The sequence below is a fragment of the Heterodontus francisci genome, chromosome 42 (assembly GCF_036365525.1).
Source record: "Heterodontus francisci isolate sHetFra1 chromosome 42, sHetFra1.hap1, whole genome shotgun sequence".
NCBI lineage: Eukaryota > Metazoa > Chordata > Chondrichthyes > Heterodontiformes > Heterodontidae > Heterodontus > Heterodontus francisci.
In genome coordinates this window covers 27,719,438-27,743,118 of record NC_090412.1, presented here as the reverse complement: position 1 = coordinate 27,743,118, position 23,681 = coordinate 27,719,438, and the positions used below count along the sequence as shown (strand labels likewise).

The 23,681-nt window shown below is 46.8% G+C and overlaps 1 protein-coding gene across 1 annotated transcript in view; it reads right to left on the bottom strand.

The window, feature by feature from the left end:
- Positions 1–675: 675 nt before the first annotated feature.
- Positions 676–23,681, bottom strand: part of LOC137355300 (fatty acid-binding protein, intestinal-like) — a 56,039-nt gene continuing 33,033 nt past the window's right edge. Inside the window, exons 2-5 of the mRNA XM_068020286.1 lie at positions 19,404–19,510; positions 9,114–9,286; positions 2,245–2,355; positions 676–758 (exon numbers count right to left, since the gene is read on the bottom strand). Of these exons, the coding sequence (XP_067876387.1) occupies positions 699–758; positions 2,245–2,355; positions 9,114–9,286; positions 19,404–19,470 (411 nt within the window). The 5' untranslated portion in view covers positions 19,471–19,510 and the 3' untranslated portion in view covers positions 676–698. The remainder of the gene's footprint in view (positions 759–2,244; positions 2,356–9,113; positions 9,287–19,403; positions 19,511–23,681) is intronic.

Here is a 23,681-nt window from a genome sequence, read left to right as displayed (position 1 = left end):
GTACTAGAGTTGGTAACCTTACCTCAACATAGAGCCAGGAAGGTTTTTAAAAGGTCTTCAGAGGGCGGCTCCATCTTGAAGCACCCTCTCTTTCAGCTACCTACACCTGCAGCTCCCACCTCTGTTGGTGGGGCTGCCCATCTGACAGTGCTGGAAGGCCTCCTATTGGCCCTCCAGCCTTGGGAGCCCACCCACTTTCCTTAATTGAACGGTGAATGCGAACCCTGACTACTAATTCCCCTGCTTGTCCAAAATCACGTCGGGAATCAGGTAGCAACACGGTGCAGGTTTGGGTTTTGGAAATGCACCCGATGTCGGGGTCCCAAACCAGAAGAGTTCAGCCCCAAGTGTCTGAAAGCAGGCATTGAACTCTGAACTCAGAGGCAAAACTGCTGCTACTGAACTTAAAGAACAGTGAAACTACATTGGTTTTCCTTTGGTAAGCTTTTATTGATTGAATGGAATCCCCAGCCTCCCCATTTAATCTAACATCATGAATTCATGGTCGATTACAACATATTGTCAGACATTAAAACTGGAATATTGAAGTATGAGCTGATACAATCTGTATCAACAGGCATTGTTTATAATTAATTCGATTATGAAGTATTATGTTGGTTCTGTATTACATATTGAATTTATATGAAACAATTAGGATATGACACTGAATCTTCCTGGATCTGGCAGGATGTCCTACATCAGCTGTTTTGCTCTTTCTTGAAGACTCTTTTGGCTTCCTGTCCAGCGATCTTAATTATCTAAATTCAGAGAAAAGGATGTTCAAACAGTTAGAAATGGGATGCAGTTTCAAATTGTCCTCCAAGGTGTCAGCTTCACGCAAGGTGCTGATGGGATTGACTCAGACCCATGCTCTCCAGAAATGAATTGTGGACAAATTGTTCACACGAGGAGTTATTGGAGGAACTCAGTCACTATGTGGCCAATGGGATGGGTTGGAATGGACCAGATGGCTAAAGGGCAATGAATGACAATGAAGGGTTGCTGAGAGGCAACTGCAGGGCAGGAAGTTGACCTAAGGAAGGGATGGGAAAAGGCTAGAAGTGTCAGTTTGGGGAAGGAGGAGGGAGAGAGTGCCAGCATGAATTGCAAGGGTTGGAGAAGGACAGAATTTCTCTATATGAGGGTGGGGAGCTGGATGGAGTACAGTGTGTGTGTGTGTGTGTGTGTGTGTGAGAGCGTGGGGAGTTGGATGGGGTACAGTGTATGTGTGTGAGAGCGTGGGGAGTTGGATGGGGTACAGTGTGTGTGTGTGAGAGGGTGGGGAGTTAGATGCGGTACAGTGTGTGTGTGTGAGAGATTGGGGAGTTGGATGGGGTACAGTGTGTGTGTGTGAGAGGGTGGGGAGTTGGATGGGGTACAGTGTGTGTGTGTGAGAGGGTGGGGAGTTGGATGGGGTACAGTGTGTGTGTGTGAGAGGGTGGGGAGTTGGATGGGGTACAGTGTATGTGTGTGAGAGCGTGGGGAGTTGGATGGGGTACAGTGTGTGTCTGTGAGAGGGTGGGGAGTTGAATGGGGTACAGTGTGTGTGTGAGAGGGTGGGGAGTTGGATGAGGTACAGTGTGTGTGTGTGAGGGTGGGGAGTTGGATGGGGTACAGTGTGTGTGTGTGTGTGAGAGGGTGGGGAGTCAGATGGGGTATAGTGTGTCTCTGATGGTGGGAGTCAGATGGGGTACAGTGTGTGTCTGATGGGAGTCGGATGGGGTACAGTGTTCTTGTATGAAAGTATGGGGAGTGCCATTTGGAGCCTGATTTGAGGTTAACTGGATAGAGCACTTTCCCTGGGGTCCAAGCCTCCCTCCCTCCCCAGCCCCAATCTCCAGCCTCTCCCTCTACCACCCCAGATCCATTCCCCAGCCTCCCTCCATAGCCTTGGTCTCCAGCCTCCCAGAGTCCCGCCCCCTTACTGATTGCCAAGGATCATTCTCAAGATTCCTAGGCCTCCCCTCCTTTCACTGGAGTTCCCTCCCACAGCCCCTGAGAGTGAGACACAGCTGCAAGTTTTAATGAGTTCCTGGTGTCAAGCGTGACTGGTCCTTCATATCCCAGGACATGCTGGAATCCTTGGCTGCTTCCAAGCTCACCCATACTCTCCCGTCACTCTGAATATTCTGGGCTTTGTAACGTCCTGTCCTGTCTCTCTCTGTCCTGAATACCCACTGCGTGTCTCTTTCTCTCTGCCCTGAATGCCCACCACGTGGCTTTCTCTCGCTGTCTGCTACCCACCTGCATCAACGTATCGCCACGAGCTTCTCTGATTGTGAAAAAGTCCTTTCCATCAGGACATATTTTAAACTGTCCCTCTAAACGGTTCGGCTTGGTCAAACTAAACATTCCCTAAAAAGCAAAACAGAGTGTTATTCCAGAGCAACCTGGGGCTGTTAATCTGCAGCATTTTTGAATATCAATTATGTGCCCTGTGATGTTCAGATTCATTGGGCTGGATCTTGTTGTCCCCTTGACGGTGGATTCTGTGCTGGGTATGGGTGGCAAGGGGTGGCCAGAGAATTGGAGTGGCAGCGGTCACCATGGAACCCCGCACCGGGACTGCCGGGCTCGATCTTCCCGGGAGCGGGGAAGTTCCGTGGCGGCACCTCTGCTGCTCTGCGACGGGACCCCACTTTAAATATATTAAATACCTCTGCATATATTTCAATGTAACCCTCTGCAATCCTACCAGCAGTTTCCAACTGACGTGCCTTCACTTTCCTGTCCTTGAAAAGCTGGTGTCACCGAGGCGCGAGTCCCCACTGCCTGTAAAGGTCGGTACGTGCTGTCTTGCTCTCCTCCATTTTCTTTGGGAACGCGAGTTAAATCGCCTGAGGGTGGGGGGGGGGGGGCGTTGGAACTCTGCATCCATGCTCTGTGAAGTGAGGGGAGGGGGAATCCCGCATTGTTGTTTTGTGAAGGGGCCACTCTACATTTTTTTTTTAGAGATACTTTTTTAGAGATACAGCACTGAAACAGGCCCTTCGGCCCACCGAGTCTGTGCCGACCATTAACCACCCATTTATACTAATCCTACACTAATCCCATATTCCTACCACATCCCCACCTGTCCCTATATTCCCCTATCACCTACCTATACTAGCGGCAATTTATAATGGCCAATTTACCTATCAACCTGCAAGTCTTTTGGCTGTGGGAGGAAACCGGAGCACCCGGAGGAAACCCACGCAGACACAGGGAGAACTTGCAAACTCCACACAGGCAGTACCCAGAATCGAACCCGGGTCCCTGGAGCTGTGAGGCTGCGGTGCTAACCACTGCGCCACTGTGCTGCCCTAATTGATTTGGTCATCGATGTTATGGGGTTGGGAGGAGAGGGGTGCGGCAACACTGGAAGTGGATAAGCTGTTTTGGGGGTGGGGGGCGCACATCTGGGAAAGTGTATACATTCCTGTTGTCGGTGATCCAGTACAGGCAACTCGAATGTTATAACAGTGTTCAGGCTGGCCCACACTTAAAGTTACTGCAGGCAACGTCATACCATACCATACGGCTGATACTGGGACATGGCTGAAGCAGGAATGAACACAACTCTCTGCCCAGATAGGTGCCATTGACCTTGTGAAGGAATCCAAAGTTACCAGGAGAATAGAGATGGGTATGATCCACCCTGTCTTCCTGTATCCTCTTGTCGTGATGAGGCATCTCTACCCGAGGCAGGACCAAGAAGCAGAGGCAGCTCAAGAGGTAGTTCCCAGACATGGATAGCAGCAGCCATCAAGTCTATAGGACTCAGATGACATACCTTCAGATATCTGAGCGCCAGTGTCAGAGACGACTGCGGATGACCAGAGAGGCCATCACACACCTCTGCGCACTGCTGAATACTGCAACCCCTTGCTAACATGTCTTCTGATGCTGGTGAGGAATCCCAGCAATGATGCAGAAGAGTGTTGCAATGCCTGTCATGGCTCCACCCGAGCTGCCATCAAGTGGACCATCGGCATGCTGAAGATGCGCTTCTGCTGCCTTGATAGATCTGTTGGGGCCCTACAGTACGCACCAGACAGGGTTGGGCGCATCGTTGCTGTATGCTGCGTTCTGCACGACATTGCAGTACAGAGGGGGGAGGCCTCGCAGGATGATGAGGTACTGGAGTAGGAGACATCCTCAGACAATGAGGACACAGAGGGCAACCAGGAACAACCATGCATGGGAGCACAGAGAGCATTGATGGAGGGCCGACATGGCAGGCAGTGAACAAGGGAGGCAAGGCAACGCCTGATTATTGATGGCTTCGACAATCCCTGAAGTTCAACAAATGCTCCTCACACCACAAACCACCATCATGCATCTCGTCTGAAGTCTTCTGCCTCTGTAACATCCGCCTCTCCAGCATGACTGGAAGCAGCTGACTGGGCCATTGCCCATGTGACTGCATCCGTGCAGTGCCACATCGTGCACACTGGCATGGCAACGATGCTATTGCTTACATTGGCAGTGCCTCATGCTTATGATGTAATAGAAAGATACATGACATGGTGGCATGAGTTAATTCACACAGGAAAGGCTGATGATTGGCAGAAAAACACATTTAGTTCAATTACACATGACATATCCGTCTCACCCGTGCATACCCATATGTGACAAGGTGTCTTTTTAATACGTTTGTGGCTGCTTCTTCGCAGTGTAAACTCTGCGCTGGCAGCTAGACCAGAGGCAGGCTGCTGATCAGGATGCCCTTTGGCGTGGGATGACTTGGATGGTCATCCTCCGGGTGCCTGAGGTCTGGAGGGCCCTGGCTGCTTGAAGGCCTCCTGCACCAGTACAGGGCTGTCGTCAGGCTGTGGGAGCTGGACTCCCTGGCGGAGGGGCTGAGGAGCCGGTGTCCACATTCAAATCAGCCTGAAGGGAGACCCCAGATGTGGAGCACAGCTTCTGTTCCTCCGTCTCAAGGCTCGCTGGAATCTCCCTGCTCTCCGGTGAAGGACCAGGGGCAGGAACAATCTCCAGGCTCCTGATCCTTCTCTCACCCTGCCACTACTGAATTGAACTCATGCCCGAGGCGAGGGTCTGCAGTTCATGGCGCATCTGTGGAAAGTGGCTCTCCATGAGGGTCACCACCCTCTCCACGGATGAAGCCACGCACTCATATGCCTGGAACATGGCAGCACTCGTGGCATTGATGGACTCCCCCACCATCTGCTCAAGGCAGCACATGGCCTCCAGTAGTCCGCCAGATGTTGCCTCACCTCTCCCTGCAGCTACAGCATGCCCTGTGCTGCCGACACCAGAGGCTCATCATCTGCCTGAAACTCAGCATGGGCCTGGGCTTCTCAGCCTCAACCAGCTGCTCGGGCGTGTGTGTGGTGGTCTCACCAGCTTGTGACCTCAAATCTAATGCCGATCGGATACCCTTCGAGGTGAGAGTATCTGTGCTGGTGGAAGGTGAAGGAGTGAACTGGGACAGTGCATCCACTAAATGTGTCAGAGGTGCTTGTTGTTTCCTGGGTTTCTGGGTCCACTTCCGAGCGTTGCTTTGAAAGAAACAATGTGAAGAACAGACATTTAGGTGTTCTGGTACACATGTCGCAATGATGACAGCATAGCATCTGCACAGGAGGTGTAATTTGGAATCATTCTGTGTTTGGCAATAATCACTCACTTCATCTGGGATCCCGAGCTCCAGGTTCGAGATAGCACCCGCTGCCAATACAAAATCCAGCTCATTGTTTTTCTATCAACAATCTGGCGGATACCATTGACCAGAAAGTGAACTGGAGTAGCCATATAAATACTGTGGCTACAAGAGCAGGTCAGAGGCTGGGAATTCTGTGGTAACTCACCTCCTGACTCCCCAAAGCCTGTCCACCATCTACAAGGCACAAGTCAGGAGTGTGATGGAATACTCTCCACTTGCCTGGATGGGTGCAGCACCAACAACACTCAAGAAGCTCGACACCATCCAGGACAAAGCAGCCCACTTGATTGGCACCCAATCCACAAACATTCACTCCCTTCACCACCAACGCACAGTGGCAGCAGTGTGTACCATTGACAAAATGCACTGCAGCAATGCACCAAGACTCCTTAGATAGCACCTTCCAAACCCGCGACCTCTACCACCTGGAAGGACAAGGGCAGCAAATGCATGGGAACACCACAACCTTGGAGTTCTCCTCCAAGCCACACGCCATCCTGACTTGGAACTATATCACCGTTCCTTCACTGTCACTGGGTCAAAAGTCTGGAACTCCCTTCCTAACAGCACTGTGGGTGTACCTATCCAACGTGGATTGCAGCGGTTCAAGAAGGCAGCTCACCACCACCTTCTCAAAGGCAATTAGGGATGGGCAATAGCCAGCGATGCCCACATTTCAGGAACGAATAAAGAGAAAGGAAACATGTTCCTTGGCTCCCAGCTAACTCCAGGGCCTCCTCCTTGGCTTGCGAAAGAGGCCTCAGGTCGGGCACACTTCCTCCAGTCTAGACACCTCCCTATTATTGTGGGCTCTCTTCTCCTAAAAGAGTAAGAATGCAGGTATAGAACATAGCCAAACGTCAACATCACAGTTGTACCAACATGGGCAGTTCATCAACAACAGGGAGATGCTTTGTCCGGTATGCGGACTCACCCTGTCATGGGTGTGACACACTCTGAGGTACTAATGAGGGAGATTTGATTCGCACATGTAGCCAGTCATGTGCCATCAATCCTCCCTGACCTCCCTGTCACTGAAATGGTAGTGGCACCCATGCACCCATGCCGTGCCAACCAGATTACACCGAGCACTTTTGAAACCTTTGCTGAGTGCAGGAGGTCATTGACCCTCTTCCAACACTGGATCCAGTCTTGTGGGGCAATTCCATGGCTGTTAACCACCTCTGTGATCTCTGTCCAAGCTTGGTCAGGCGGGAGGACCTCTTCTTGCCGTCTCTGGGGAAAAGGACCTCCCACCTTTCCCTTGCAGCCTGGAGGAGAATCAGCAGGGAGGCATCATTAAACCATGGGGCCACCCTTACTTGGACCTCTGCCATGCCCAGAGGTGCCCAGTGGTGCCGCTTGCAGACTGTTAAATTTCTGCAACACTCCTGACTTGTTGCTCCAGCAAGCTTCAGTGCAATACAGGCAGAGCTTGAATGCAGGGCTAGCTGCCATTTAAAGATGGCACCAGCACCTACTCCTGCATCAGGTGATGCCGTTCACAGCGTCACGTGATTTGGGGGGGGGGGGGAGGGGCGGCTGCCATTAATATGTTAAGTGGCCTCCCGCCGCAAAAACGCGGCCGCGCAGGTCACATTCAGGGCGACTGCCATTTTCCGTACCTGCTGCCAATACAAACTCCAGCCCATTGTTTTGCTACAGCAGATTGTGAAGAATGTGTGATTTCATATTGAGTAACTCCACTTGATGCTACTAGTTAGTGCTCATTACAAGAAGATCAGCAGAAGTTTTTGCCTAGGGGGCAATTTTAACCCTCTCTGCCCGGCTGAAACCAGGCAGACGGGCAGTTAAAATCGCCAAGGTCAGTTACTGGACCTGGAATCTGGGAGAGCCAAGCTGCTATGATTATATGTGCTTCACTGAGCAGGCAACAAGGACATCAATCCAAAACCAGCAGGGTCCTTTTTAACATTAGTGTGATGAATTTCTCAGGGCCCGATTATTATCGGACCTCAGTAGGAAGCAGTATTGAGTTTTCTACCAGGCTCCACTCAGTGGGAAAGGGGATCGGGGCCTGAAGAGGCCCAAAGAAGTAAGTTTTACTTTTTTAAAAACACTTTCCTTGTTAGGCCAAAGAGGAGCAGGAATAATCCTTAGGGGAGACAGCATGGCAGTTAATCCTGCTGTCTAGGGCACATGGCTTTAAGGCTGTATGAATTCCTGCCCACTTCCTGCCTGGAATGGGCGGGAAGTCGGCCAGTGGGATTTAAATGAGTCTCTGGAGTTGAAATATCCCGGCCCGCATTTTGTGGCAGTGATTGGATTTTGAATTGACACCATGGGGAAGGGTGGGGGGATCAATATTAACCCAACTCGCCTGGCGACAAAGCTGACAAGAGTCAGGAGCAATGCTGGTTTCACCCCCCTGCCCCACCCCCTCCCTCCCGATTTTACTCCCCATTGAAGGAATTGCAGGGTGATATCAATCAGGAAGTAATACCAGCATGGCATCCCCTCCCCTCAATTCCCCACCAGGCGAGACAGATTAAAATTGACCCAATCCTCACTGATTGTAAACTGGCCCAGCGTTAAATCAGAGCTCTAGACTAAAACTCGATAGCTCTGGATATTAATCAACTTCAAGACAGATTGTGAATCTGTTTTTGCAAGAATTTAAGCAGTAAAGTTGACATATCAATGTTTCTTGCGTTTTCTGTTTGTTGAACAAGTCCAGTTTTCAATGAGCAATCCAGGATCAATGGGTGAACTGTGTTGAAATAACTGATGTCTGCTGGCCACGAGTTGGGTTGCGAAAATAGCCTTTCAACACCTTATGTCTGGGAAGGGGAAGAATCAGCCCTGCTGGAAACTTTTCTTGTGGGGATGTCACGTGAGAACAGAGGCATACTTGACCATGCTGCCACAATCCCACAACAGTGAACACTCACCACCCAGACTCAGAATCATAAAATAACATAATAGAACAGCACAGCGGGAGGCCATTCAACCCATTGAGTTGGAAAGAACAATCCAGTTAGTCCCACTCACCCACTCTTTCCCCAAATCTCTGCAATTCTTTATGTCTCTTTTGTAGTTTATGCCTCTATTTATAATGCCCACACTCCCATTTGCTTTATTTCCTGCTTTGTTAACCTGTCCTGACCCTTTCACAGATTTGTACACAAACACCTTCAGCTCTCTCTATTCTTGCGCCTCTTTTAAAACTGTACCATTTATTATGTATTGTCTCTCCTCATTCTCCCTACCAAAATGTATCACCTCACACATTTCGGTGTCGAATTTCACGTGCCGGGTGTTCACCATTCCATCTGCCTATCTATGTCCTCATGACTGATATGAAGAATAGACGGGTGAGAAACTGAAGGGGCACTGCCATCTGTGGAATGAGGTGACCAGTAACTGTCAGGGGAGTGGAGGGAGGAAGTTGGAGAAGTGGGCAATAAATTTATTCCTCGAATACCTTCACTCGACTCCCATTAGCAAGAGTATTTTCAAATTCTTCATCCAGACTCCATTCTGATCTCTTGGTACAAAAGCAACTTTTCTCAACTATAGTGAATTTGTTTCCTTCCTGCTTGATGTCCATTTCTAGGCTATCGTCCATTGCTATTTTCCTCTGCTTTTCAGGTATACCTGAAAAATGAGAACACAAAATTGTGAGTGAACGAGGCAGACTATTATTGACAAGAGGCAGTTTGACACTATGTGTACAGAACACGGCACCCACGATATTCAGGAATCAATGATGTAGACCAGACCCGCACTGGGACTGTGGATGTCCAACCTGTTCAAACAGTAGCTGTTCTCATGGGTTAGAGGTTCTGAGAACTACAGAACGTAACAGTATGGTGTCTTTAACAGAGTAAAACATTCCAAACCACTTTCCAAGAGCAAAATTTGACACCGAGCCACACAATAAAGTATCAGGACACATGATCAAAAGCTTGTTCAAAGAGATAGGTCTAAAGGAGTGTCTTAAAGGAGGAAATAGATAGAGAGGCAGAGGTTTAGGGAGGGAATTCCAGAGCTTAGGGCTTAGGCAGCGGAACACACAGCCACCAATGGAGGTCCGATTGAAACTGGAGATGTGTAAGTGACCAGAATTGGAGGAGGGCAGAGACCTCAGAGGGTTGTAGGGATGGAGGAGGTTACAGAGGTAGGGAGGGGCGAGGTCCAAGGTTCAGACCCTACTCTGCTGTGTTATCTGATAAAGGAGTAGTTTCCATCCAGGTGCTGATGAGACCCAATGCTAACTCTCCACCACTTTCTCTGACCTCCTTAACTTGCTCATGAGGCAGAGTGCTGGTCCAACAGTAAATCCTCAATGAACCACAACTTCCTTCAGCTCAACATCAGGAAGACTGTGCATCGGTGGTGAAGGGAGGGAAAGTTGAAGGTGGTGGGTGGAATGCCAATCAAGCGGGCTGCTTTGTCCTGGATGGTGCCGAGCTTCTTGAGTGTTGTTGGAGCTGCACCCATCCAGGCAAGTGGAGAGTATTCCATCACACTCCTGACTTGTGCCTTGCAGATGGTGGACAGGCTTTGGGAAGATAGGAGGTGAGTTACTCACTGCAGAATTCCCAGCCTCTGACCTGCTCTAGAAGCTGCAGTACTTATGTGGCTGCTCCAGTTAAGTTTCTGGCCAATGGTACCCCCAGGATGTTTATGATGGGGTTTTCAGTGATGGTAATGCTATTGAATGTCAAGGAGAGATAGTTAGATTCCTTCTTGTTGGCGATGGTCATTGTCTTACACTTTTGTGGCCTGATTGTTGTCCAGGTCTTGCATCATCCTGACCTGGAACTATATCGCCATTCCTTTACTGTTGTTGGGACAAAAACCTGGAACTCCCTTCTTAACAGCACTGTGGGTAGATCTTGCAGGTGGTGGTGTTCCCATGAGTCTGCTGCCCTTGTTCTTCTCGGTGGTAGAAGTCTTGGGTTTGGAAGGTGCTGTCTAAGGAGCCTTGGTGCGTTGCTGCAGTGCATCTTATAGATGGTACACACTGCTGCCACTGTGCGTCGATGGTGGAGGGAGTAAATGTTTGTGGATAGGATGTCAATCAAGCGGGCTGCTTTGTCTTGGATGGTGTTGAGCGTCTTGAGTGTTGTTGGAGCTGCACTCATCCAGACAAGTGGAGAGTATTCCATCACACTCCTGACTTGTGCCTTGTAGATGGTGGACAGGCACTGGGGAGTCAGGTGGTGAGTTACTCGCCTCAGGATTCCCAGTCTCTGACCTGCTCTTGTAGCCACAGTATTTATATGGCTACTCCAGTTCAGTTTCTGGTAATTGGTAGCCCCAGGATGTTGATAGTGGGGAATACAGCGATGATAATGCCATTGACTGTCAAGGGCCATTGGTTAGATTCTCTCTTGTTGGAGATGGTCATTGCCTGGCACTTGTGTGGCGCTAATGTTTCTTGCCACTTATCAGCCCAAGCCTGGATATTGTCCAGGTCTTGCTGCATTTTTACACGGACTGCTTCAATATCTGAGGAGTCGCAAATGGTGCTGAACATTGTGCAATCATCAGCTAGCATCCCCATTTCTGATTTTATGGTGGAGGGGAGGTCATTGATGAAGCTGATGAAGATGGTTGAGCCTAGGACACTACCCTAAGGAACTCCTGCAGAGATATCCTGGAGCTCAGATGATAGACCTCCAACAACCACAAACATCTTCCTTTGCACTAGGTATGACTCCAACCAGAGGAGTTTTCTCACTGATTCCCATTGACTCCAGTTTTGCTAGGGTTCCTTGATGCTATGCTCGGTCAAATGCTGCCTTGCTGTCGAGGGCAGTCACTCTCATCTCACTTCTTGAATTCAGCTCTTTTGTCCATGTTTGGACCAAGGCTATGAGGAGGTGAGCAGCTGAGTGGCCCTGGCGGAACCCAAACTAAGTGTCCGTGAGCAGTTTATTGCTAAGTAAGTGCCGCTTGATAGCACTGTCGACGACCCCTTCCATCACTTTGTTGTTGATCAAGTGTAGACTGACGGGGCAGTAATTGGCTGGGTTGGACTTGTCCTGCTTTCTGTGTACAAGACATACCTGGGCAGTTTTCCACATTGCAGGGTAGATGCCAGTGTTGTAGCTGTACTGGCTTGGCTAGGGGCTTGGCTAGTTCTGCAGCACAAGTCTTCAGTACAAGAGTGGAATATTGTCAGAGCCCACAGTATCCAGTGCCTTCGGCCGTTTCTTGATATCACATGGAGTGAATCGGATTGGCTGAAGACTGGCAACTGTGATGCTGGGGACCTCAGGAGGCCGAGATGGATTGTCCACTCGGCACTTCTGTCTGAAGATCATTGCAAGTGCATTGACCTTATCTTTTGCATTGATGAGCAGGGCTCCTCCTCCTGTTAGTTGTTTAATTGTCCACCACCATTCATGAATGAATGTGGCAGGACTGCAGAGCTTTGATCTGATTGGTTGTTTGTGGGATCACTTAGCTCTATCTATCAAACGCTGTTCCTGCTTTTAATGCATTTAGTCCCGTGTTTTAACTTCATTAGGTTTGCACTTCATTTTTAGGTATGCCTAGTGCTGCTCCTGGCATGCACTCCTGTACTCTTCATTGAACCAAGGTTGATTCCCTGTCTTGATGGTAATGCTAGGGTGGGGGATATGTCAGGCCATGAGATTATAGATTGTGGTTGAATACAATTCTGCTGCTGCTGATGGCCGACACTGCCTCATGGATCCCCAGTTTTGAGCTGTTAGATCTGTTCTGAATCTACCCCATTTAGCACGGTGGTAGTGCCGCACAACACGATGGAGGGTATTATCATTGTGAAGTTGGGTCTTCAACTTCGCAAGGTCTATGCAGTGGTCACTCCTACCAATACCATCAGGTCGATTGGTGAGGTTAAGGTCAAGCAGGTTTTTCCTTCTTGTTGGTTCCCTCACCACCTGCCGCAGACCCAGTCTGGCAGCTATGTCCTTCAGGACTCGGCAAGCTTGGTCAGGAGTGGTGCTACCTTGAAGTCCCCCACACAGAGATATTCTGTGCCCTTGCCACCCTCAGTGCTTCTTCCTAGTACTGTTCAACATGGAGGAGTTCTGATTCATCAGCTGAGGGAGGGCAGTAGGTGGTAATCAGCAGGAGGCTTCCTTGCCCATGTTGACCTGATGCCATGAGACTTCATGGGATCCAGAGTCAATGTTGAGGACTCCCAGGGCAACTCCCTCCCAACTGTATACCACTGTGCTGCACCACCTGCAGTGGGTCTGTCTTGCTGGTGGGTGTCGTCAGTGTATATGTGAAATGTCACATTGTATTTTTAAATGATGTTGCATAGGGGCAGCATGTGGAATAGAAATAGGAGGTAGCCAAGCATAGATCATTGGTGGACTCCAGAGTTAACAGTGTATAGGTAGGAAGGGAAGCCTTTGAGGAGATTCACTGACTATAACTAAGAATCCTGACAAAAAGTCATCAACGTGGAACGTTAACTCTGTTTGTCTCTACACAGATGTTGCCAGAACAGCTGTGTATTTCCTTTATTTTATGTTAGATTAGATTAGATTAGAGATACAGCACTGAAACAGGCCCTTCGGCCCACCGAGTCTGTGCCGAACATCAACCACCCATTTATACTAATCCTACACTAATCCCATATTTCCTACACTAATCCCATATTCCTACCAAACATCCCCATCTGTCCCTAATTTCCCTACCACCTACCTATACTAGTGACAATTTATAATGGCCAATTTACCTATCAACCTGCAAGTCTTTTGGCTTGTGGGAGGAAACCGGAGCACCCGGAGAAAACCCACGCAGACACAGGGAGAACTTGCAAACTCCATACAGGCAGTACCCGGAATCGAACCCGGGTCCCTGGAGCTGTGAGGCTGCGGTGCCAACCACTGCGCCACTGTGCCGCTGAACAGTTAGGTAAGAATGGAACCATGCAAGGGCAGTCCCATTCAACTGGACAACAGAGGAGAGGTGTTGGAGGAGGATGGTGTGGTTGCAGACAGATGGAGAAGGATGAGGAGGGACAGTGCATCATGGTCACAATCACATTGGATGCCATTTGCGATGTTGATAAGGCCGTGAAGTAACCGTGATTGGAGAGATTCAAACATGGAGTTCTGGGACAGATGGGCATGAATTTGGGAGTCGATGATGCATTTAAGGACTTTGGAGAGGAAAGAGAGATTGAAGATGGGGTGACAGTTTACAAGGAAAGAGGGGTCAAGGGTAATCTTTTTATGGCAAGTGGTACGTACCATAGCTTCTGGTACCAGTATCCATAGTTACCAATCGTAGTATCTATAGTTACTGAGAAAGGACTCAATTCTTGAACAGATTTGAGTGATATAGAACTTTAATTTGTCACATAAGAGCAGAAAAAAATAGGAGCTGGAATAGGCCATATGGCTCCTTGAGCTTGCTCCGCCATTCTGAAAGATCACGGCTGACCTTATACCTCACCTTCACTTAACCTCCCCACCTTGATTCTCTTAGTGTCCAAAAATCTATCGATCTCAGTCTTGAATATACTCAATAATTGCGCACCACAGCCTTCTGGGGTAGAGAATTCCAACGATTCAGAACCCTCTATGCAAAGACATTTCTCCTCACTTCAGTGCTAAATGGCCAATCCCTGACCCTGAGACAATGACCCCTAGCTCCAGACTCTCCAGTCACAGAAAAAAAACTCTCAGCATCTACCCTGTCAAGCCCTTTATGACTTGTATATGCTTAAATGAGATCTCTTTGTGGTCTATATTAATGATTTAGATTTAAATGTGGGGGGCATGATTAAGAAGTTTGCAGATGATAAAATAATTGGTCATGTGGTTGATAGTGAGGGAGAAAGCTGTAGACTGCAGGAAGATATCAGTGGACTGGTCAGGTGGGTAGAAAAGTGGCCAATGGAATTCAATCCAGATGAGTGTGAGGTACTGCATTTGGGGAGGGCAAACAAAGCAAGGGAATACACAATAAATGGTCGGATACTGAGAATTATCGAGGAACAGAGGGACCTTGGAATGCATGTCCATAGATCCCTGAAAGTAACAGGATAGGTAGATAAGATGGTAAATAAGGCATACAGAATACTTTTTTTAATGAAAAGTTAGATGATCAGCCATGATCATAATGAATGGCGGAGCTGTCTCGAAGGGCCGAATGGCCCACTCCTACTCCTATTTTCTATGTTTCTATGAGCCCAGGATAGAATACAAGAGCAGGGAGATTACGCTGGAACTGTAAAAAACATGAGTTAGAGTACTACGCACAGTTCTGGTCGCCATATTACAGGAAGGATGTAATCACACCAGAGAGGGTATGGAGGAGATTTACAAGGATGCTACCTGGACTGGAGGATTTTGGCTAGAAGGAAAAATTGGATAGGCTGGAGTTATTTTCTTTGGAATAGAAGAGAGATTTAATTGAGGTGTATAAAATTAGGAGGGGCCTAGATAGAATGGATATGAAGGCCCTATTTCCCTTAGCAGAGAGATCAATAACCAGGGGTTTTGAGTTAAAGCAATTGGTAGAAATATTAGAGGGGAATTTATTTATTTATTTAGAGATACAGCACTGAAACAGGCCCTTCGGCCCACCGAGTCTGTGCCGACCATCAACCACCCATTCATACTAATCCTACATTAATCCCATTACCCTCCACCATCCCCACCTTCCCTCAATTCCCCTGCCACCTACCTATACTAGGGGCAATTTACAATGGCCACTTTACCTATCAACCTGCAAGTCTTTGGCTGTGGGAGGAAACTAGAGCACCCGGCAAAAACCCACGCGGTCACAGGGAGAACTTGCAAACGCCGCACAGGCAGTACCCAGAATTGAACCTGGGTCGCTGGAGCTGTCAGGCTGCGGTGCTAACCACTGCGCCACTGTGCCAAGGAGAAACATTTTCCTCCAGAGGGTTGTGGGGGATTTGGAACTCACTGCCTGAAAGGGTGGTAGAGGCAGAAACCCTCATTGCACTTAAAAAGTACTTAGATATGCACTTGAAGTGCAGTAATCTACAGGGCTGCAGACCAAGAGCTGGAAAGTGGGATTAGCCTGGCTAGCTCTTTTTTGGGCAGCGCAGGCATGATGGCCCAAATAACAACATAAGAACTAGGAGCAGGAGTAGGCAATTCAGCCCCTCGAGCCTGCTCTGGCATTCAATACAATCATGGCTGATCTCAACTTGGCCTCAACTCCACTTTCCTGCCCATTCTCCATAACCCTTCAACCCATTACTAATTAAAAATCTGTCTATCTCCTCCTTAAATTTACTCAATGTCCCAGTATCCACCGTACTCTGGGGTAGTGAATTCCACAGATTCATGACCCTTTGAGGGAAGTAATTTCTCCTCATCTCCGTTTTAAATCTGCTACCCCTTATCCTAAAACTATGACTTCTCATTCTAGATTGCCCCACAAGAGGAAACATTTGTCAAACCCCTTAATCATCTTATGTACCTCAATTAGATCTCCAAATGGTCTCCTTCAGGGCTGTAAATTTCTATGATTCTATGATGTTTCATGCTCCTAAACTCCATTCTACTCAGTCTCTCCACATCGGAATTAATTCAGTGAACCTTCATTGTACCCTACTCCAGGTATGGTCTCACTAAAGTCCTGTAGAATTTAGTTTAGAGATACAGCACTGAAACAGGCCCTTCGGCCCACCGAGTCTGTGCCGACCATCAACCACCCATTTATACTAATGCTCCACTAATCCCATATTCCTACCACATCCCCACCCGTCCCTATATTTCCCTACCACCTACCTATACTAGTGGCAGTTTATAATGGCCAATTTACCTACCACCCTGCAAGTCTTTTGGCTTGTGGGAGGAAACCGGAGCACCCGGAGAAAACCCATGCAGACACAGGGAGAACTTGCAAACTCCACACAGGCAGTACCCAGAATTGAACCCGGGTCGCTGGAGCTGTGGGGCTGCAGTACTAACCACTGCGCCACCGTGCCGCCCAATTGCAGCAAGACTTCCGTACTCCTATACTGCAGCCCCCTTGCAATAAAGGCCAACATATCATTTGCCTTCCTAATTGCTTGCTGTACTTGCATATTAATTTTCTGTGATTCATATACAAGGATATTCAGGTCCCTCCGAATACTGACATTTCCCAGTCTCTCATCACATAAAAATATTCTACTTTTCTCTTCTTTCTACCAAAGTAGATAATTTCACATTTCTCCACATTGTGCTCCATCTAACCCATTCACTTAGTCTAACTATATCTCTTTGCAGCCTCTTTGTGCCCTCCTCACAGCTTGCCTTCCCACCTAGCTTTGTATCATCAGCAATCTTGGATATATTACACTTTGACCCCTCATCTAAGTCATTGATCTAGATTGTAAATAGCTGAGATCCAACTACTTATCCATGCAGTAGTCAACCAATTACAACCTGAAAATAACCCATTTATTTCTATTCTGTTTTCTGCCCATTAACCAACGCTCAAAACGTGTTAATATATTCCTCCTAATTGCATGAGCCCTAGTCTTGTGTAACAATCTCTTGTGTGACACCTTATCGAATACACTTAGAAAATTTAAATATATGACATCCATTGGTTCCCCCTCATCTACCCTTCTAGTTACACCATTAAAAAACAGATTTGTCAAACACAATTTCCCTTTCACAAGTTCCATGTTGACTCTGCCTAATCATATCATGATTTTCTAAGATCCCTGTTGCCACATCCATAGTAACAAATTCTAGCATTTTCCCGAGCACTGATGTCAGGGAGTTGGCCTATAGTTCCCTGTTTTCTCCCACCCTCTTTTCTTGAAAATCAGGATTACATTTGGTCCCTTCCACTGGGACCATTGTTGAAGCTAGGGAGTCCTGGAAGGTCAAAACCAATGCATCCGCTACCTCTGCAGTTACCTGTTTTAAAATCGTAGCATGCAGGCCATCATTTTCATTAATTTCTCCAGTACCTTTTCTTTACTAATTTTAATTCCTTTAAGTTCTTTACTGTCTTAGCCTCTTGGTTCCCCATTATTTTCAGTATCTTTTTGTGTTTTCTACTGTGAAAAGAGATAGAAAATATTTGTTTAACATCTCTGCCATTTCCTTACTACCAATTATAATTTCTTCTACCTCTGCCTCTAAAGGACTCACGTTTACTTTTGCTCCTCTCTTCCTTTTTCCATAATTGTAGGAGATCTACCAATCTTTTTAGATTTCTCACTAGTTAACTCTCACTCTTCTCCTCTTTTTAAATTCTTGGTCATTCTTTGCTGATTTTTAAGTCCATTTCAATCCTATGCTTGGCAACATTGTAAACTTTGTCTTTACTATCCTTAACTTCTCTAGTTAGCCACAGTTGGACCAGTTTTCTGGTAGAGTTTTGAATGTGTATTTATTGAGAATTATGAATTATTTCTTTAAATGTATGCCATCTCTTATATACCATCATATCTTTTAATCTAATGTTATTATCTACCTTAGCCAGCTCGCCCCCTGTTTCTACATAATTGGCTTTATTTAAATTCAAGACCCTAGTTTTGTACTTAACCACATCACTCTCAAACTCAATACGATATCCTATTGTATTATGATCATTCTTCCCCAGAGGACCCTGGATTATTTAGTTCCCAGTGTTATCCGTCCTGCAACCACGGGGGGGATTTTTCCCAGGCCCTTGGGGACGGGTTTGGAGGGGGAGGGGCGGCAAAATGAGAAAACATGCCGTCCGATAGGTATGCTGACGTGTTCCCGCCTTCTCCTACTTTTCCCAGAGGCAGCTTCTGTGCCTGGCAGCAGCTGGAAGCCAACTGAGATTGTTAATGATTCAATTGTCAGCCATTTTGCTGGAATAATGGAATTTTACCATTGTTGCCTGGGACCCCTGCAGTGTCTGCAACTTGTCAACTCACAGGAGGTCAGTGACAAGCAATCTGACCATTAAATGTGGAAAACAGCAAGCCTGAGGTCATCTCCCTGAAGTCATCTCCCTGAGGTCATCTCCCTGAGGTCATCTCCCTGAAGTTATCTCCCTGAGGTCATCTCCCTGAGGTCATCTCCCTGAAGTCATCTCCCTGAGGTCATCTCCCTGAGGTCATCTCCCTGAAGTCATCTCCCTGAGGTCATCTCCCTGAGGTCATCTCCAGGCTTGCCATTGCAGGAGTAGTTTCTGGAGACTGCTGTCATGGATAGGGCTGGGAGTGAAAAAATGGCTGCTGGTTCCTTCAGCCGCTTGCATTCATTTGGTTCCCCCCTTTCTCGTCCCATTCAACTCAACAGCTCTCTCACGGCAGCCACAGGGAAGGCCCTTTCAATAGCTCATTGAATCCTCCTCCTGCTTGATCAATCCGTCTACCGTTTCTAATTGGACAGCAATTCAGGAAACGGCTTTGTAATTGGACACCATCCAGAAGATTGAAATGAAAATGCATCTCTCTTGCCTCCAGGTTACCGACCCGGAATTGAAACTGCCTGATGTTTAAAAGCTGAGGTGGTAAAAGTCAGCCCATGCATGTCTTAGTAATGGCTACTAGCTCAAGCCCATTTATCTCTATTTGTGCCATTAATTCATCTGTCTTGTTAGGAATACTTTGTGCATTCATATATAACCCCTTTAATTTTAACTTGTTACCATTTTTGCCTGATGTGACCTTTGTTAAACTCGACATCTTTCACTGACGGACATGTGGCAATCCTCGGCGAGATGGGGATGTTCTGTAACTACCCATAAACCAATTAACATTTGACTGAAGTTTTCTTGAGATCAGGAATGACTGACTTACCCAAGGCAATGAGGAACACTTCAAAATTATCATTTTCAACCACTTTCCAAACTCCATCGAAAGCCATGGCGAAATGTTTATTGTTGCAACCACTTTCCGATACTGACCTGGTGGAAGAAATTAGAGATGAGACACCTTTGTGATGAAATTCGGGTCCAACTTGCAGAGACAGAATCATAGAAACTTACAGCACAGAAGGTGGCCATTCGGCCCATTGTGTCTGTGCTGGTTCTTTGAAAGAGCAGTTGTGTTTTGTCCCACATCCCTGCTATAATCCTGTAAGTTCCTCATCCTCAAGTACCTGTCTAACTCCTTTTTAAAATTATTTATGGAATCAGCTTCCGCTTCTTTTACAGGTTCAGTGTTCCAGATCCCGACGACTCAGTGAAAAAAATTCTCCTCATCTCCTCTCTGGATCTTTTGCCAATGATTTTGAATCTATCCTCTGGTTATTGACCCACTCACCAGTGGGAATAGTTTTTCTCTATCTACTCGATCAAAGCCTCTCATCATCTTGAAAACCATTATTAGAGTCGTCTCTTAACCTTCTCTGTTCCAAGGAGAACAGTTCAAACTTTTCCAATCTCTCCTCATAACTGAAGTCCCTCATCCCTGGTCACATCCTAGTAAACCTCCCCTGTATCCTTTCTAAGGCCTTTACATCTTTCCTGAAGTTTGAGGCCCAGAATTGTTCACATTTGTCCAGCAAAGGCCTAACCAGTGATTCATTTCATTGCAAGTTGGAAAGGTCTCAAGATAGACTGCTGTAGAATCTCTCTCAAAGTTAGGTTTTGCTAGTAGTGTTGTCAAACCTGAGCCAGCTGATACCTTTTACAGTCTGAAGTTAAATGGCTTTCTTTGATTTTGTTGCCACTCACTCCTTGGAGTTGCCATTGAGATTTGATACTTGCCTATATTCCAATGTCCACTGCACTCCACAATGCCATTCTTGTTTATTTCCATTAGCAACAATGGTGCCTTTTATTATACATACGACATACAACATATTACCACTTAAGTCACTGGGGCTGGAGATGCATTTGAGGACATGAAGTTGGTGACTGATGTGGGAATGTAAATACTTCTGTTAGCTTTCAGTGGCTGTGACTTGTTTGCTGAGAAGTGTCACCCTCACCCAGCTGTGTTTACTGCTCAACCATGCTTTTACAATTCAAACATTTTTAAGAGCATTTCGTCGAGTAAAAACTTTTTAAGACACCCTTGCTAAGGAAGCCTGGGGGCCATCGGGGGATGTGAATGTCACAGCTTAAATTTCTGTAGGTTCAGAGCTTTCACATTCAGAAACAGCTTGTGGAAGGAACACATAAGAACGGAAGTAGGCCACTCAGCCCTATGCAGCCTGTTCTGCCATTCAATTAGCGAACGTGTGATCTGTGCCTCAACCAGCAAAACTCAAAGGATCCGTGTGTGATCCTGTCTTTGACATGTTAACGAAAGAACTTACATTTTACTGTGTCTTTCCTGACCTCAGGTCGTCCCAAAGTGTTGTGCAGCCAGTTTTGAAATGCAGTCATCGTTATAATGTAGGATGTGCAGCAGCCAATGGGTGCACAGCAAGATCCCACAAATATCGAGTAGATAATCTGTTTTAATGATGTTGGTTGAGGGATAAATGTTTGCCAGACACCAAAGAGAAATCTCCTCTTCTTGAAAACTGTGCATTTACACCTACCTGAGCCGACAGTTTAAAAAGACAGCACATTTAACAGTGGAGGACTCCATCAGCTAACGAGCAACCTCTGATCAGGACCCATCCTGCCGTGAGGTTTGTGATTGTGATCTGCCCTGTGCTAATTTCATCAGTCACAAATCTAACTAGATCTAACAGCCATTCGCAGCAAAACTAGAAATAACAAGCAATTCAGCCAGTTGACGGAAAGGTTTGGGGAAAATATAGAGCAATCAGGAGATTGTAGCATGTCTCAGTAATTGAACAAAAGATGTCAGAACTGCTACTTTGATGACTAGCACTGGCAGAGAGGACGTGAAACGTTCTGATGATCTCTAGTTTGAGACAGGTGAAACCCAGATTGACATGGATGTCATTCTTACGAGGTTAAAGTAATACTGCGCTGGGAAAACTGACTGAATGCTACATTTTCAATATTTGGTGTGAGTTCCTCAATGAGAGGGTGGAGTAAGAGCTGCTGAGCTTCTGTACCTTAAGCTGAAAGATACAGCTCCAATGTTGCAGAGGAAAACCAATTCAGAGGCAGCATTGTCACAGGCGACCAGCGCAATGCTACTGGGAAGAGATTCTGACAAGAGCCAAAATTGATATTCACGGCTTGTAACAACATTTGTAAAGTTAATGAATCAGCAGCAAAGAATTTGAAATTAGAAGCATACACAGAAAGAGAGGCAATAATCAAATTTATGTTTTTCACAAAGTAAAGACAGTGGGGGTGAGATTAATCTGGGGCAATAGTGGCAATTTGGGAGGTCAGCAAATCAGCAGCTTGCTTTACACCTCATCTGATTTCCTTTTCAATGAAGGCACTTGGACTCGGCGCAAAACAGACGCCCTATTCACTACTGTTCAAGGACAATTTCACTCCCTGTGGCAATAATTGTGTGCCCTGAAGACCTGTGCTCCAGAACTTGCCACACCCCTAGCCAAGCTGTTCCAACAGCTACAACACTGGCATCTACCCAGCAATGTGGAAAATTGCCCAGGTATGTCCTGTACACAAAAAGCAGGACAAGTCCAACCCAACCAATTACCACCCCATCAGTCTACTCTCAATCATCAGTAAAGTGATGGAAGTTGCCGTCGACAGTGCTATCAAGCGGCACTTGTTTAGCAATAACCTGCTCAGTGATACCCAGTTTGGGTTCCGACAGGGCCACTCAACTCCATACCTCATTTCAGCCTTGGTTCAAACATGGACAAGACAGCTGAACTCAAGAGGTGAGGTGAGAGTGACTGCCCTTGACATCAGGGCAGCATTTGACTGAGTACGGCATCAAGGAGCCCTAGCAAAACTGTTGTCAATGGTCCACACCAGCCCTCCAGTGGCCTCTCTTGAGTACGATCACCAATTAATGATGGAATATTCTTATACTTTGATTTCTTATCCGTGTCTTCCCAAATTCATTTCATGGAGACCCGAACAGTCAAAAGAGGGTTTCCTACATTGCAAAAGTGACATCACTTCAAAAGGACTTCATTGGCTACAAAGCACTTTGGGTCGTCCTAAGGTTGCGAAAGGTACTATATAAATTCAGATCTTTTTTCAGTGAACTTGGTTGAAGTGGAATGCTGACCCCAAGGTTAAAAGGTTGCTGCCCACTCAGCCTCTGCTTCACCCGGTCCATTGTTTGCCATACATATGGGCAACATCTTGACCATTTTTTGTTGTATTTCCTAACCATGCCCATGTACCATGCAGCTGATATTGAAGACATGGCAGTGGAGGTTCCAATCTGTGTCCCATCTCTTCATGATATACAACATGGATTTGACAATGTGCCACATAAAAGGTTATTGTGCAAAGTAGGAGCTCACGGTGTAGAGGGTAACGTATTAGCAGGGATAGAAGATTGGCTGGCTGGCAGAAAACAGAGTATGCATAATTGGCTCCTTTTCTGATTGGCAGGATGTGATGAGTGGAGTCCAGCGGGGCTCTGTGCTGGGGCCTCAACTTTTTACAATTTATATCAATGACATAGATGAGGGGAACGATGGCATGGTAGCTAAATTTGCAGATGACACAAAGATAGGTAGGAAGGTATGTTGTGAAGAGGACATAAGGAGGTTGCAGATCAACATAGATAAGTTGTGAGTGGGAAAAAATCTGGCAGATGGAGTATAATGTGGGAAAATGTGAAGTTGTTCACTTTGGCAGGAAGAATAAAAAAGCAGAGTATTACTTAAATGGGGAACGACTGCGGAATTCCGAGGTGCAGAAGGATCTAGGTGTTCTAGTGCATGAGTCACAAAACGTTAGTATGCAGGGACAGCAAGTTATAAAGAAGGCTACTGGAATGCTATTCTTCATTAAGAGAGGAATTGAAAATAAAGGTAAGGATGTTATGCTTCAGTTATACAGGGCATTGGTGAATTGGTGAGACCACATCTCGAATACTGTGTGCAGTTTTGGTCTTATTTAAGGAAGGATGTGAATGCGTTGGAGGCGGTTCAGAGGAGGTTTACTAGATTGATACCTGGAATGAGCGGGTTGTCTTATGAGGAAAGGTTGGACAGACTGGGCTTGTTTTCACTGCAGTTTAGGAAAATGAGGGGAGACTTGATTG